This window comes from Xenopus tropicalis, chromosome 4 (assembly GCF_000004195.4).
Source record: "Xenopus tropicalis strain Nigerian chromosome 4, UCB_Xtro_10.0, whole genome shotgun sequence".
NCBI classification, from domain to species: Eukaryota; Metazoa; Chordata; class Amphibia; order Anura; family Pipidae; genus Xenopus; species Xenopus tropicalis.
This window is the reverse complement of record NC_030680.2, coordinates 52,890,188-52,908,434: the sequence shown is the minus strand read 5'-3', so window position 1 is coordinate 52,908,434 and position 18,247 is coordinate 52,890,188. Positions and strand designations below refer to the sequence as shown.

At 37.0% G+C, this 18,247-nt stretch overlaps 1 protein-coding gene across 1 annotated transcript in view; it reads left to right on the top strand.

The window, feature by feature from the left end:
- The window catches only part of cdyl2 (chromodomain Y like 2), a 69,766-nt gene that overhangs the window by 29,698 nt on the left and 21,821 nt on the right, over window positions 1–18,247 (top strand). Inside the window, exon 2 of the mRNA XM_002938138.5 lies at window positions 15,362–15,929. Within this exon, the coding sequence (XP_002938184.3) occupies window positions 15,362–15,929 (568 nt within the window). The remainder of the gene's footprint in view (window positions 1–15,361; window positions 15,930–18,247) is intronic.

The window sequence follows — 18,247 nt, the reverse complement described above, 5'->3', positions numbered from 1 at the left end:
AAAAGTTTTTATTTCGGTGAATGCTTCAGTATGAATAATCTGCAATCCCAAGACTTCCCAGGGACTCCCTAACTCACTTTCTTCTTACCCATTGCCCGTTAGCCCACCAGAACACATATATTGCAATAAAATAAAACTGTTTATGGGGCTATCCCTAGTGGCTGTTCTACCCATTTGTTGCGGCCTTAGAACAACACGGTTCCATGTGAACATTAAATATACTTTTAAGCTACTTTCCAGAATTCACATATTAAAGTTCTTTTAAGTTCTTTTAAAGGGTTTTAAGGTAATTGCAACTGAAAGCATTTTCTGTCTTTTACTATTTCCTCTTACTAGTTTCTCTGACTGTTCATACAGTTGAAACATTGTACTGGTGGTCAGCTCTCCTGCAGCCAAGACTCCAGTTCCCACAATGCCTTGCAAGCTCTGTGATTAATAAACCTGGGAAGAGGGGGATAACAGAAGTGTGCAATGCATTGTGGAAACTGGAGTCTTGAATGAGAGAGAGATCATTTGATACAATATTTCTGTAGTCATGCAAACTGAGAAGAGAATGAAAAGGCAGACAGGCTGATTTCGGTTGCAATTTCATAGTATAGTGATTAACATTTTAAGTTAATGTACATTAGAATTATTGTTCTTTCATTATGCAAAAAATTCTTCCTAATTCCAAAAAATTTTTAGAGCAGAGAGTATTTATAATTCTGTTTAATATAACAAATGCATATGTATGTTTTTTTTTTTATTAAATGGAAAAGGACAGTTATAGTATGCTTACTCTATTTCATGTAGAGATGTGTGCCAAACTACATATTAATTGGTTTGCACACACTCAAAGATGTGTTATATTTCACAAATTAATGGCTGGAATCTATAAAAATTAATTTTGGTACCACCATATTGGCTCAATAACTGCAGTATAGGTAAGGCTGGCTTAAAATTTCATTGACGGCAGTGGTTCTCGGTGAAAGGAACCTGCTTCCCTAGAGGTGCACATGATTGCCTCCTTTGCTTGGAAGTAATGGCATTTGTAATGGCTATAATGTTTTGGGCCTGTCCTGATTTTGGGGGTTTTCCATGGGACCTCTGGACCCAGTCTAATTCAAGTTTTTGAATTTGTTTGGTTTGTGTAGCCTGTTTCATAAGGGGAGTATGTTTAGGGCCACATGATTTGCCCTTTTTGCCCATTAGGGTGTTATTAAAGAAGTAAAAAAAAAAAATAAGAAAAAAACATTTTTTGGGGGGGGCTTGGAGTCAGGAAGGAATTTTTTTCCCCTCTGCAGCAAATTAGAGAGGCTTCAGATGGGGTTTTTTGCCTTACTCTGGATCAACTAGAAGTTAGGCAGGTTATATATAGACATTTGAACTTGATGGAGGTATACTTCTTTTGTCAACCTAACTTACTATGTTACAATGTTATGTTTTTCCCCTCCTCCTTTGCTTTTGTTTATTTGTTCTTTCTGTTGATTTGTGGTATGTTGTTTTGATCTACCACAATAATAAGCAATGGTGATAAGCAAGTATGTTATAGGTCCAGTATACTCCAATACATTATCTTTTAAAAGGCTAAACAGCCTATAAAGTTTAAGAAGCCCCAGGTGCTTAAGTTCTGGAGTCCTGTGCTCTATAACTTTGGGGACCCAGTTTGGTCTGTCCCCTCTGGGTGTGAGCAATGTGTGAGTGTCTTTTTATGTTGGATGTGAGTTACCTCACAGTCCTGCTGCAGTTCAAAGGCTTAGGAAGGGCTGCATGCCCATGTACAATACCCTGTTTCCTTAAAGGAGATGGAAAGGCATTTTGGCATTTTACTGCCAATAGATTAGCCATATTAGGGCAAGCTAGCACACTATATTTATTCTACAGAAAGCTTTACCATACCTGAGTAAAGAGCCCTAGAAGCTCCCTCTGTTTGTTTAAGATAGCTGCTGTGATTTTAGATTGGTCTAGATTGAATTCTTATGAGAGGGAGACCTGCACAGACTGGAATGAAGGATTTTTCTAAGGGAAGAAGTCTGATACTGAAGAACATGTATACACAAAAGAAGACAATAAATTTTATGTTTCTTTTGATAGAGGACCCAGTGCAGCTTTTCTGTGAGTGCTTATGGCTGTATTAACATAGAACCTTCTGATAAAGCTTACTTATATTTTACCTTTCCTTCTCCTTTAAGGGTCTATCCCATTGTGGTCTGGTGCACTCCAGTACAGCAACTTAAGAAAGGCTACACTGCTAAAAAGGGTTTAAGATACCCCTAGTGTTAAGTTCTGGAGTCCTGTGCTCTATACCTGCAGGGCCCCAATCTGTCTCTGCAAATGCCCAAGGTCTGTTTCTTTTACAAGAGACCAGTATGTAAGTCTCAGGATTTATAAAGAATGTGAGTTACCTTGCAGTCCTGCCAATTCAGAGGTTTAGGAAGGGCTGCCCGTCTACTATCCCCTGTATCCTTGGAGTCTAGTCCATTGTGGCTCATTGTGTATGAGGTCACTTCCTGCATTTGAAGCTCCAATCAGGTGAGAGCCAATCTGTCACTCTCCACAACTTCGGTGGCCCTCTGAATAAAGGTGAGAAGCGCAATCAATATGTCCTGTGGCTCCCAAATAATTGACTTAATCTGATACTGAAAACGAGACTGTAAGACTTCAGTTCTTTTTCCTAAATGATCTAGTTTGTTAGAAAATAGCAGGCATTCCATGCTTTAGTTTGTATTTTTACAAATTCATACATATAACAGAGTGAGGTGCACACAGTAGCAGAATTGCAAGAAGGGATTATAACATTTTGTAGAGCTAGAATGCTTATGGGTTATGTATCTATGTAAAAAAACTTCTTGACTATTGATGGCAGAAAACAGTGCCTAAAAAGGTGTCATAACTCCTGTTTCTACAAAGAGTTTGATCTCATCTTGTCTAAAATAGCTGATTGGAAGGGACATTTCTTGTTTCAAGCATGATGCTCAGTTTCTGACACCAGAAATTAAACCCTTTTTACAACTGCCATAACATTTTCTTTGCATACTTTTTACAATTTTGTCTTAAAAATATTGTCCCAGTGCTTTTATATTACCCATCTGATTCCCATGTGGTCTGCCATGTTTGTGCATTAGATTTAGAGACTTCAATTATCAAATACTTACAAAAGCAACCCAATTAGTGAAAAACGATTAACTTGACATATTGGTAACTTTTAATGTACATATATATTTTGAAGAGTAGTTTTTTAGTGTCAGTATCACTTTAAGTTATCAAGTTTATGGAAACATAGATTTCATATCTTTATGAACCAGGTTTTTATCATGGACCACAGTCACTGAACACTGCTGGGAAATGGATGCGCAAACCTGTAAGGGGAAAGATCTGACAAAGAAAACAGAATTAAGAAGCTTGCTTGAAATGTTTACTTTTTTTAATGTGCAAGTTATTGTCTTAATCTTTTTTTGTTTCAAAAAAGATCAGCACAACAATTAAAGGGGTGGTTCGCATTTAAGTAAACCTTTAGCATATTATAGAGAGGCCAATTCCAAGCAACTTTTCAATTACTCTCCAGTATTTCTTTTTTTATAGTTTTATAATTACTTGCCTTCTCTTTGAACTCTTTGCAACTTTCAAACAGGGGTCACTTATCCCGGCAGCCAAAAACCATTGCTCTGTAAAACTATAGTTTAATTGTTATGTTTACTTTATATTATGTATTTTTCTATTCAGATTGTCTGCTACTCATATATCAGTCTTTCTGTCAAACCACACCCTTGTTACTAAGGTAATTTGAATCTTAGCAACCAAATACCTGCTGAACCTCCAACTTGACAGCTGATGAAAAAAAACTGAAATCAGAAAAAAAACTACAAATAATAAGAAAATGAAGACCAATTGCAAATTTTGTCAGAATATCACTCTCTACATCTTATTAAAAGTTAACTCAAAGGTGAACAACCCCTTTAAAATTGATTTTTAGGAAGGAAAGGGGGGTAATTTAAAAACTGACCATATTCTGTCAGTATACTCAAGTTATTTGTGTGTGATAAGTACAGGTATGGGACCTGTTATCCAGAATGCTTGGGACCTGGGGTTTTTCAGATAAAGAATCTTTCCCTAATTTGGATCTCCATGACTTAAGTCTGCTAAAAAATATTCAAATATTGAATTAACCCAATAAGCTTGTTTTGCCTCCACTAAGGATTAAATATATGTCTATGAAGATTTTCATTCATCCAGGTCATGATATACAGTATCTAGTAGAATTAAATCTAAAAGCAACTGGACGTTTCTGAGTTTTTCTTGAAAACGTTTCACCACTCATCCGAGTGGCTTCTTCAGTTCTAATGACTGGTAGGGAATTCCCCAGTATTTAAACCCTTGATGGTAGTTCAGACACAGACATCCAATCACAATGGTTCCATTAAACTTATTCAGTTAGGTGTTGGCTGAAACTGACAGGTGTAAGATGGTATGATCCAGTCACAATGGTACCATGATTCTTATTGATGCAGGTGTTAATTCTTCAAAGTACATGACTGTAAGTGTGAACCATTGTGAAACCGTGACGTAAGGATGTCAAAGCGGCATTGTATGTTGATGACAAGCGGTGTCGCAGGCCCCCTCCTCTGTTCAGGGATGATTTTTCCAAGCTGGCATAAATGGCCTCTTTCAAACCACCTGTCCTCTTGGTCCAAAATATGCACGTTACTGTCCTCAAAAGAGATTAATTATATCTTAGTTGGGATCAAGTAGAAGGTGCTGTTTTATAACTAAAGAGAAAAAGGTAATCATTTTAAAAAATTAGAATTATTTGTTTATAATGCAGTCTATGGGTAAAGGCCTTTCCGTAATTTGGAACTATTCTGGATAATGGGTTTCCAGATAAGGGATTCCATAAAGGTATGGGACCTGTTATCCAGAATGCTCGTGACCTCGGGATTTTTCCGTAATTTGAATTTCCATAAATTAAGTCTGCTAAAAATCATTTAAATATTGAATAAACCCAACAGGCTTGTTTTGCCTTCTTACAGAGAAAAATTAAATAATTTTTAAAAATTTGAATTATTTGCTTATAATATAATGGAATCTATGAGAGATGGCCTTTCCGTAATTCGGAATGGGTTTCCCGATAAGGGATCCCATACCTACAAAAATTATTTTTTTTACCTGTAGAAATAATGTATGCATGAGAGAGTCGTATCTACTCTTATGTACATGAAGTAAAGGAATACAACTGATTTAGTTATGGTTAATAACAAATAGCCACAGTTCCAAAAACCAAAAGGCAGAGGGGAATTTGTTCTATTCTGTTTTTGATTTACAATGCAACACAAGATTTTTGTTTTTTAATAAAACTGAATTGTCTTTTGAATATCTAGGAAAAGTTGATGAGTGTATTACAAAAAAAACAGCAATCCAATCTTCCAAAAAAACAGCAATCCAATCTAAATTTGTATTTCAGTTCCAAATGGTAATCACATTATGATAACTAGCAATGGTAAATCTTTTTACTCAAGCCAAAAAGAAGGCAATAGTATAATTAGTTGTTTTATATCAGTTATATATCTGATTGGTTATTTAAATGCTGCAGCAGATGTAGTGCTTTGAAAAAGATTTCACCTGAATATGCTACAGACAAATTGTTTACTGACACAGAAATAAATAGGGCAAACATCCAAATGTCTGCAAGGAATAGGTCAGTACTTTAAAAATATGGTCAGTAATAATTATTTTAGCTATTTGACAGTTGTATTTGCTTTTGTTTAAGGTCTTATTTAACTTATAAGTTCAATCTGTTTTTGCTTTTATTATTCACTGATTATCTGACATATCCTTCCCACCCCCATGGCCCTGCTATTATATATTCCCATAAACCCTTTGCAAGCATCCAATGTGGAGTGTGTTGGCAGTGTGTTCATCATTTTATACAGTATGTATGTATAACTTTATTTATAAAGCGCCACAAGGGTACTCAGCACTGTACAATCTTACAATATACAAAATAACACACATGGAGGACAAGTGTTATAATAAATACAATAAATAAGTATAAATACAAAGGGAGTAAGTGCCATGTGGTAAGAGACACAGTATGATAAATAGACCCATAAAATTAAGATTCAATCCAGACTGGGCCTCACTTTAGTGATGGACTGATATATAATCCATAAAATATATGACTTCCTGACCTATAGCGGTATAAAATATTTCTACACTGACAAGACAGATGTCAAACTTCCGCACTCAGAAACTCCTATCATACAACCTTAACAGGCTCCCTCAATGAAAATAGATGTAGGCAGCCCTCTCTCTCCACTCAGAATATATCTTTGCTAAACCAACAGTAGATAGCAGTAGACCCCTCTATACCCCTCCAAATTTGTTAGATTTGGACACTTCCCTCCCTAATGACACTTGGGTCAAAATATGTTTATCACTTTAAACCATTTTACATTGGTACATGACTCCCAAATGAAAACATTTGACTGCTTTTGAGGATGTTAACATGTGGGGAGCCTGTAACTGGTTTTCCCCAAATTTAACTTAAACACAATTTTTTTCCAGGTTGGACTATATAATAAGATGCAATATTTAGCAGGTCTAATATATTAAACAATAGAAAAACACAAATTGATATAGGGCCCTTTAAAACATGTTGACCCTGGTCAATATTAATATTGACCTACCCCCATTTTAAGCTTAGTACTCTGTCCTCTTTCTGCCAGTTGTATTGAAACAATTTTCTGTAGGCTTTTCTCCTGTATTGCTGCATGTTTTTGTTTTATTTACTTTTATGTTGTCTATATGACACTAAATTCCTATAAAGAGAGATTTAAAATAGGGGGGTAGCCACAGGTCTCCGAAACATAATGCAGAGGCCTGTGGTCAATCTTTAATCAAGAAAAGCAGTGAATAAAGTGTTAAAAGGGGTGCATTGTGCCCACTTTTTTTTTTTTTTTTTTACTTTGCACGCTGCCTTCATATGTTGTAATAGTAAATGACCCTTAATGTTTTCAGCCCATCTGGCCATTGCATTCATACTGAAACTTTGCCACCATGATCAATGACTTTCTGTAGATGCATTTTGTCAGATGCTACTTTGCTATTCTGGTTTATTGTCCCTTGGCTTGTTACAGACTTCTGATTACTGACTGCCTTGACATGCCAGTATTTTAGATAACTACTGTCTGTGCCTCTCAGTACCACAGAGTTGGACTTTGCCTGTTCTGTAGTTGCCAATGCTCAGCTTGTTCCTGATGGCCTTGTGGCCCTGTCAGTATGTAGGCACAACTCTCAGACTGATTTTTTTAAAGGGGAACTCCGGCTTCCAAACCAAAATTTGTTAAAGCGCTCCACACAGCACACAAACCCCTAATATACCTATCATTGTAATCTGTTTTTTCAAAGGGTGTATACATTATTTTTTTATATGCTTAAATCCAGCTGCAAAATAGTTCTTCTTCTTCTCTGCATCATTTTAAATCCTACCAGGGGAGGAGGGACTAAAACATTAATAGTACAAATTGTAACAACTTCTCTGCAGCTTACAGACAGCATCCAGGAACTATATAACCCACAATGCATTGCATTGTAATGTTCCTTATTGACATCTAGGGGCACGTTCATTAAAGTACGAATCCGAATCACAAAATCCGATAATTTCCAATGATTGCAAAACTCACGAAAATTCAGTTTGTTTGAATACGAAGATTTCGTTCTTACGATCTAAAATTTTCATATTGAAATGATTGTTTGTGAATGGCGATCTGATAGTCACAAAATGTTTGTATCTGAACGATTGTAAACAGTGGGAAAACCTTTCTGACTTTTAACCTTCAGTGCATGATTTTGGAAGCCTCCCATAGGACTTAATGGCACTCTGCAGCTACAACCTAGCCCAAGGAAAGTCACGATACCAAAGCTTGAATGAATCCGAAGCTTTCGTACTAGTTGCGACATGCAATTTTGTTGCACAAATTGTCGCAAAGTACGAAAAATTCACGCAAATTAACGAAAATATCGCCATGTAACAGATGTTATAAGAAGCGTGAGGTAAGTTTTTCACCTTTTAGTATGATCCTTCATTCTACAGAGATAATGCACAAAGTAACGTTGTAAGGATTGGAATCCCTTTATCCAGAAAGCTCTGAATTATGGACTGCTGTAGTTCTACCTGTTGATAGCTCAGATTACGCATTCCTAAGGGTGGGATAAGTGAGTTCCTATGCATTCTTGTGGGAGGGGGGAGCAGGAGGGAGAGAGGAGAGAGCTGCACAGACTATGCCCGGGAATGAAGGATTTTTCTGAGAGGAAATCTGATACCGAAGTTCATGTGTACACAAAAGAAGACAAGAAATCCTGTGTTTCTTGTGATAGAGGACTCAGTGCAGCTTTTCTGTGAGTGCTTATGGCTGTGTTTACATTGACCTTTCTGATAAAGCTTACTTAGTTTGTACTTTTCCTCCTTCTTTAAAGGTTCTCTGTGGTTTTAATGTTAATTATATTCCTTTCCTGTCCCTATCTGCACCTCTGGTTCTGACTTAATAAATATCCTCCAGTTAAGATTTAATTTCCCACTATGCCTTGTATGCCTATATTTTTTTTCCAATAGTCAAAACCAGCACTACACATACTACACAAAAAAAATTAAGATGCAGCTTACGATATAATTTGAATATAGAGTGAGAACAACAGAACAAAAAGAACAACATAGACATTTTTATGGAAACTTTTGAAAGTCATGGTAACCCAAATGTACAGATAATACATTTATCTGAAGGCTTCCCAAAAGGTTTTTTCAAAAGTTTGCCAGCAATTGTAGAAAAATACTTCAAAATGATTTTAGTTAGATATACAAATTAGAAAAAACTCTATGTGCATTTCATGTGGTTTACACGGCGTTATCTTAAAAAAACTGTTTCTATATGGCAGATATTATAAATACTGCTGTATTCCAAATATATAAAAAAAAGAAACCCAAGGCTGTTTATAAGAGCACTTGAGGTATCATCTGAGTGATCAGTTTCCGAATAATGATATGGGTAAGTGAGAGAGATTTCCCACTGGAAGACTTGCAAAAAAGGATAAAGAAAACCAAGAACAGGTATAGAACTTAGGCTAATGACCCACGGAGAGATTAGTTGCTGCGATTTTTAAAAAGCAAGTTCCGGCGACAAGTCGCTTGTCTTTTCCTACCAGGCAATTACTAGAGATTTCAACAACGGAGTCATTCTATTTCCCACAAATCCAGGTGTCCTATTCCCCTCCCACAATTAGAAATTACATTCAGTGCAATGGTGAAATCGCAGCGAGTTCCCACTCAGTGGGTTTTACTTTCAGTGATTCCAATAGTTGAATGACAATGCTTTGTTTGTAAAATTGCTTGAAAAAGGGTTTCATAGCGATTCGGCGCGATAAGCGTTTTAAAGTACCGTAGTTTTGTTGGGTTTAGCTACTGGCGATTTATATTCTTCTCTATGCAGAGACAAAACTGGCTTTTTTAAAATCGCAGCAGCTAACTCTTCCTGTGGGACATTAGCCTTATTATGCAGAATGCTCGGGACCTGGTATATTCCACATAAGGGGCCTTTCTGTAATTTGGATCTCCATACTTTGTCGTCTAAGCATTAAATAAATCCAATAGGGTTGTTTTGCCTTCCATAAGGATTACATTTATCTTAGTTGGGAATAAGTACAAGGTACTTTTTTATTATCACAAAGAAAAAATAATAATAAAAAAAAAAAAAGAATTATTTGATTAAAGGACATGTTTCTAATTATTGGAAGGATTACGGAAAAATCTGTTTTGTTTCTAAAAAATGAAGTCAGAAGCACAGATTTACAATCTTTTATGGTTCATGCCAAAAGTTACATGAAATCTATTGCTTCTATAGCCAAAAACAAAGCAAATATTTTTTTTTATACTGTCATAAACATTACCAGAGATTTTATAACATCTCCTTTTTGATTTATTAATTGCTGCAGTCCATTCAAGAAATGTTTGTGCTGATTTTTCATTTAATGATATATAAAGTAAAATCCACTGTGCATTCCACATACAGAGAGTTGCCATGATTCTTATGTTAGGCTCCCATATTACTAATATCCCTAGGAAGGATCCATTTCTAGCTTAGTAATGGCCGAAGAACAATTCCTCGAAGAGCCTTTGATTAACAAAATTGTTGACATTACAAAAGCCAATTTTAATATTCCAGAATGCTCGGGACCAAGGGTATTTCCGTAATTTGGATCTCCATACCTTAAGTCTACTAAAAAATCAATAAAATATTAATTAGACCCAATAGGATTGTTTTACATCTAATAAGGATTAATTATATCTTAGTTGGGATCAATTACAAGGTAGTGTTTTATTATTACAGAGAAAAAGGAAATCAGTTTTAAAATTCTGAATTATTTCATTAAAATAGAGTCTATGGGAGGCGAGCTTTCAGTAATTCAGAGCTTTCTGGATAACGGGTTTCTGGATAAGGGATCCTATACCTGTATTACAACATTTTATTGTAACAGGGATAAGCTGTTTTTGGGATTCAGAGATAAACTCTTTCTGGTTTGGTGGCCATATGAAGGCCTGGTTTACTGATAACCTTTACAGATACTGCTAGGAAATGTACTTTTACCATTACTTTAAAATAACCCAAAAATGCAGAGTCTACATTTCTAAGTACATATATGGGACCCATTATCCAGAATGCTTGGGACTTGGGGGTTTTCAGATAAGAGGTCTTTCCCTAATTTGGATCTTCTACCTAAAGTCTGCTAAAAACATTTTTTAAACAGTAAATAAAGCCAATAGGATTGTTTTGCCTCCTATAAGAATTAATTATATCTTAGTTGGGATCAAAGACAAGGTACTGTTTTATTATTACAGAAAAAGGAAATCATTTTTTAAAATGTAAATTTTTTTAATAAAATTGAGTCAATGGGAGATGACCTATCCGTAATTCTGAACTTTTTCCTATATAAACCATAGTAAGGTTTGTGATGCAAACACACTAATTGTACCAGTGCAGAGCAACACTGGTGCATTGCTCTGCTACTCCAGATCATTTTTGCCTTATGTTATAAAGCCTAGTTTCCTTTATTTCAATAAAAATACCACCTCTGGTAAGTGCATTTGGACTCATCGTGCAAGTTAAAATGGGTTTGATATAGATGCAGTATTTGTAATGCATTGACAAGGCTTCTGACACCTGTCACTTACATAGAGTGTCTGCTACTCATTGCACACAGTGCACATTGAAAAAGCATTTCAAGCATTGGAAACAACTGGTATGTATATACCGTATATACTCGAGTATAAGCCGATCCGAATATAAGCCGAGGTACCTAATTTTACCAAAGAAAACTGGAAAAACTTATTGACTCGAGTTTAAGCCTAGGGAACCCCTCCTAGGGTGGGAAATGCAGCCGCTACTGCTAAGTTTCAATAATCAAATAACAGATAAATAAATAATAGATAACTTAGAAAGAAAATATAAAGAAAAATGCTACAGCAGCAGACAAAAGCAAGTTTGGGAAGGCTAAGGAAGCTGCCATACTAATTATCAAGTACTTGCCATCCTGCTGTGTGCTTTGTGCTCGTCCCATTGGTTCTGTGAGCTGTGTGCGCTCCCATCATTAGTGAATCTCCATTACCAAAAATAATTACTTACAAATCCTAAGTAAGCAGGACTTGCTTGGAGCCGCGTCCCATGTTTTCTTCTGGCCGCACTGCATGTTGCCGGCGGCCTACTGGCATTGTTAGGGATTGCGCTTAATAAGGGCCTGGTATATAGAGCAGCGCACTGGCACCGAGGGTAGCCGCTATATTTCCCGCTGGGACCTCATTCTGATTGGGGCGTTAATGAAGCGTTAATGAGTCCCCCCTTCTACATTCAGAATAATGGGATCCTGGAACGAATGTACTTCACACGCAGCATTCCCATACACTTAATAATTCAGTGGGTTCAGTTATTTGTCAATGTAATAGCTATTGATAAAAACCTGAGATTATTCTATTCCTGTTCTGCTGGCATTTTCCCTGTTTGCTAAATAGTTGGCTGTTACTACATTGTTTCAGGAGTCAGAACCAGGAATGTGCTCAGAAACACAGATCCCTCTTTAAAGTGAGGTTCCACTTTATTATATTTGGAAAGTTTGCAGGCAGTGTAACATGCTTGAGTGATAAGGTGTCTATACATTTTGTCCAGCTTGTACAAATTCATGAACTGTCATTCAGATACAATGTGGGAACATCCCTGTTTGCAGGTTAAGCTGCTGCCTTATTGCTAGGGTCTGTTTTTCACTAGCAACAAGGCATGATGCCGACAGGTCAGAGCTGACAGGTCAGATGCAGACTGAACGACCAAAGAGATGACATATTGTGGACAGCTGTGGTAGCATATGGCCACTATAAGTTGCAAAAATGCATTTGTTCTTCAACCAGTATTGTTGCAGCAAAGTGATGTTTCTTGTGCTTTGGCTGTTTCGGTGGTTTGCAATATTATGGAAACTATTGTTTGAGCAATAAAGTGCACTTCGTCTTTTGTGTTATTCCATTGACCAAAGTGTCATCCATGAAATATGAATTGCACATTACATATATACCATGATAATTTGGGGTCTCTGCATAGCACATAGTTAGTGTAATCATATGCACATGAAGTATTTCTCATTTGGATATAAAGGTTGAACTGAGTTAAATGTAGACAGTTTAAAGTGCACCCAATACATACACACCAGCCCAGAATACTGTGTTATAGAACTTTGCTATTTTTTTCTTCCTCTCAGCTTTGCCTTGGGCCACATTACCCGAGAAAGAAATACAACATGGCAGCCTATTGTGGGCCAAAGTATTTTTTATGGAAGGGGTGCACCAGCAAAGAAGGCTCTTGGGGATGCTCAAGAAATTGGCAGTCCCTTGTGGTTTTTCATTTTGATATCCTTTAAGCAGACTGTATAGTAAGTTGCATGTCTAAAAACTGAGCTTTTGTGTAATAGGTGTTCACTAGTGGCTGTTTCCCTAAAGAACTGTTTTTATACCATTTGATTGACCATATGTGCTCAAAACCTGCAAAGCTTACATTTTATAGTCTAAATATTCCCAGTGTCAAGCATGAGAATTTACAATAAACGATTTTTCTATTGCATTGCTAAGTTACAAACAGTTTGGGCAGATGCTAAATTTAATGCTGAGATGCATATATTATATACTCTTTCCAGTGTGATAAGCACATTGATGACATTTTGTTCTGGCACTGACAAGCACAGTTACCACAGAACAGGAAATATGACTCTTAATGCTGCTGTCTGTAATATTTATGATTTTGGTACAGTATTTCTCCTGTTAACAGTGGAATATGTATACTGTTAAGCCAAAACAATGACTTCTCAAAGAATAGACAGGGCAAACAGGAATACAAAACACTGAAACAGCATTTTAGTGTACATCCTGCTTTACTCATCATGTTTACCTCATGAGAGAGCGTATGTATGTCTAAATCCATTTGCTGTTTTTAACAAGTAATACAGGCTTTCCTAACTATCTGTTATTTATATGGTACCCCAACATATTTACATAGTGTTTCACAGAGATTGTTCACAAAACAAAGGAAGAAATCGCCAGCACCCACACTGTAGCACTTACCAGCTGCTAGAAACACCCATATGCCAGTGCAGGTCTGTTTATGGTACAGACCCCCGCCTAACCTATACTCAATTACTCCTATCCCAAGTATATTTTACTTAGGTAAATGGCTGCCTACAACTCACCCACCTGCATCTAAAGGGTGCCCGCAGGCCATCCGCTTGGTGGGGACAGGAAGTATATTCCTGACTGCTTTGCAATTATTCAGAGGGTACTCAGCCCCTTGCAGGACTCTAGTTTATAGCACTTTGAAGTTACAGCAAAATGTACATCAATATTTTTCTACCATACTATCTTCCATGTGCCATAAAGAGTACAATTTTTGTAGTGAAGGATGAGAGCAGATCACAGCATTTTAAAAAAATTTTTCCGTACTAGATCGTTGTGTTTAAATTGTGACATAACTAGGGGTCTACTGAATATATGATTTGCTTCAGAGTTCGGCAGCATCCAAGTGTTTTTGTCCAGGTTCTTGCGCTTTAGATTTGGTTTGATGGAACACTCATCTCATGTGACATTGAAGCTCAGGACAATTGAACATGACAATTTTTTGTTGACGTTTTTTTTACATTTATCTTAAATATAATATTACTATGTAAATTTGCATTCAGATAATGTCATGTATTTGGCAGAATGTATTTTGGAGGATTCAACATTTGGCAGAATCCAATAATTATTTATTCAGTGCATCACTGCAGTTTATTTTTAATCAAAAGTTGCGCTTTGCTGAACTATTGTTGCATGGTATTTGTTCATGCTGCAGGCTACTGATGTTTTTAAATGCAATAACTTTTTAATGGCAGAAATTGCATAGCCCTTGTTCTAGTTGTCTGGAAGAACTCTACAAATTATTTTTACAGGTATGAGATCTGTTATCCAGACCGTTTGAGACCTTGGGTTTTAAACACTGAAAAAGCCAATAGGATTGCTTTGTCCACCAGTATGGGCTCATGCAGCTTAGTTACCATCAAGTACAAGCTACTGTTTTATAATTACAGAGAAAAAGGAAATTAACATTATTTGCTAAAGAAATTACCTTTCTGTAGTTCTTAGCTTTCTGGAGATTGGGTTTCTGGATAAGGGCTCCCATACCTGGAACCATTCCCCCCCCCCCCCCCCACCCCCAAATACAAGTATGGGCACTCCTAACGGGCCTCAAATCGGCCAGATCTCGAGGTTAGAAAATCTAGTTGGATCGGGGACCGCATTGGATAGTTGATGCGGTCCCCGGACCAACTTTTCCTATACCTGCCCGTAGGTGGGGATATCGGAAGAAGATCTGCTCGCTTGGCGACATCGCGTGTATAGGGACCTTTAGTCAACAACTGTCTTCACCTCTTGTATCGGTTATTGATTGCTTTATATGTTACTTTGTATGTCCAATGTATGAAACCCACTTATTGTACAGCGCTGCGGAATATATTGGCGCTTTATAAATAAATGTTAATAATAATAATAATAGTAAGGTACAAAGGCAGACTGGTCATGAAATTTTTGCACTGGGACTTTTTAACTGTGGCTCCAAACTCTCGTTTAGCAGTTCCAGAGCAGTGGCTATACCATAAGCAAACATATAGGGAGCTGTGCGTCAGAGGATCATTTCTAAGGATCCGTGATGGCAGGTTTACTCTCTAACTTTGACCCATGATGACACATGGCTGGATGGTATGTCTAGTCTTAAACAAGATCCTTTGTAAAGACGTGTAAGATCCCATGCTAACCGTTTTTCTTCTCAATTAGGTTGAAAGAATTGTTGACAAAAGAAAAAATAAAAAAGGGAAGTGGGAGTACTTAATTCGCTGGAAAGGATATGGCAGTAATGAGGACACGTGGGAGCCAGAGCACCACCTTCTACACTGCGAAGAATTCATTGATGAATTTAATGGACTTCCTGTATCCAGATCAAAAAAGACTAAAGGTGGAAAACCATCAGTAGTTGCAAAGCTTTTAGGAGGATCATCTTTACAGAAAATGGCTCTAAGACCGCCAGAGAATGTGAGGTCAAAAGGTACGTCTCAGAGACGTAGGCGAATACACTCTTTTTCTAAGCAGAAGAAAGTGTGCACAGCTAAATATTCTCCTGGGGACAGAGCTACAAAGACAGTTACTTACAGAACTACTCCCAGTGGACTGCAAATAATGCCCCTGAAAAAAACTCTAGAGAATGGAGATTCTGACAATCACAAAGAATCAAAACATTTTGAAAATGCCTCTGAGCCCTGCAAACCTGACATGAATGATGACAAAAGAACAGAAGACTTGACACATGGTTTAGAAGCACATGGTTCACCTATTGTAAATGGACTAGGTATGTATAGCTTGCACTTATGTATGTATATGTTTATATAATGCTGCTGTGTACATAGATCTGTACCTTTTTGCATACAGTAGTAGTTCAAACACGTAGCTAAACACTGCAGTGAAAATATATATGCACCATAACAAAGAAACGAGAAACAGGAAGAAGGAGGTCCCAACCCTGTGGAGCTTAAGTGGGTTGTTTACTAATGGGCATATATCTTCTTAAATATGTTAGTGCTGGCGAATTGAAAAAATTAATGCAGTAGTTAAAAAAAAAAGTCTGTGTTTTTACACACATGTGGGTTTTGTTTTTTGTTGAAAATTGAGTTCTTACACTCACTTTAAGGAATAGCTTTTTTTCAAGAACAATGCTCCTTTATATGTTGCTGTATGCAGCTAATTCCTGAATATTTTTATTTGTAATCTCTTAGTAATATTGTATATGACAAGCTTACAGGTCTTTCGTTCCTTGCATGAATTCATTGACTGATGAAGCAGATAATGAGCTACAACTGAAGTTTTTCAGTCTTGCAGTGCTGCCAGTACTACCAATGATTTCATTTTTCTATTTTACCTAATATTTTTTGAAAATGTTCCTGGCACAGATGATTTTTTTTTTCTTTGAATAAAGCTTAAAGGGGTTGTTCACCTCTAAATTAGCTTTTAGTGTCATGCAGACATTTATATTAATTTGCAATTGGTCTTCATTTTTTAGTTTATGGTTTTTCAGCTATTTAATTTTGTTCAGCAGCTCTCCAGTTTGGTATGTTAGCAGCAATCTGGTTGCTAGGGTCTCATTTACCCTAGCAACTAGGCACTGGTTTGAACATAAGATGGGAATAAGGAAAAAAAAACAAAAAGAGACAGATGAAAGAGCAAATAAAAAGTAAAAAATGGTGAAACTACCTTTTATAAATGGGCTCCTAAAGGTTAATTTAAGGGTGAACTACCCCTTTAATAAAAGGGAATTATGTATGTCTTCTTAACAGAGTATTTGCATATCCAGCTGCCCTTACTTTCTTGGCTAAAACAGTCTGTGCCCTGACACAATGACGCAAAGGGCTGGGTTAAGGGCGATAGGCAGATTAGGACATGGGGAAAATGTACAAATCTTACATTTTCAACATGATAAATAGGAAATTTCTATGTTGCCAACCCTGCTGTTTGAGGCAAGATTCTTCCATTGCTTCATGGCAAAAACAGAACTGTTGCCAAGGCTTTTACTACAGTGCTAAATAAATGTTTGTTTTTAAACTAAGAACTGTTGATTTTGATGGTGCTATTTGTACATGGATAGAAAACCTGGCTAAAAGATTGTGTATAAAGGGTATTTGTCAGTGTTTCATTCTCTGACAAGTCTAGCTTTCTAAGTGTTGTGCTGGGAGTTCTTTAATGGGTCCACTTGTATTTAATCTGTTCAATAATAACTTGTTTGGTATTAGATACCAGCTTACAGATATGTAAGTTACCATGCCATGTGCACTAATGCAACCCCATGCAGCCCTGCAGTGCCGCCTGAGGCAACAAAGATCACAACCATCCAATATTGGCTTTTGGTACTGTCCCTTGTTACAGATACATCTCTGATTTCTTTGAATTGTTTAATTGTATTATGCACTGTAGAAAATGAAATCCCTAAATTATTAGCAATTATTGAGGAATGTTATCTAAATTCTTGCCCTTAAAAAAAAAAAAATACTAAAAACAGAGCTTAACCAGCTGGAGAATTTTCCAGAAAATACCCATTTGATTAAGAAGATGCAAAATATTGGGAATCTCTACCAAAGATGGAAGCAACAGTGGTGAGACTAGCCAAAAAGCACCATGCTCGTGGATGATGCGGCAAAGATTAATTTATGCCATTTGCCTTTTGAGGGAGAAAATTTAAGCTATTATTGAAAAGTCTTGGGTGAAAAAGGATGTTTCTGCCACAAAATAGGAAGAACAAAAGCCCTCAATATGAACACAGTTTTTACAAAGATAAGGAGAGATCATTCAGATCATCAGGCCAATACAATTCCGGGAAAGAATATGCTAGGTGATCTTCCTGCACGTCCAGGACGTCAGGGTCCCAGAGGTAACTCAGAGAGAACAGGTGTTTTTTGAGGGGTTTTTTTGCCCTTCCTTCAACAGCAAACATGTCATGATCTAAGCAGGGCTAGGAGGCGGGTTGGCTATGGTTGTCCAGGTCCGAGCTGGAACCATGCAAAACCACTGGGTGTGGGAGTGCAAGTGCTTTTTCTTGTGCATTGAGCATACCCTGTGAGCGCGCTTTCCATCTAACAAGCAGGAGCGGATGGGGCAGAGTAGGTCGAGCTCGCGTCT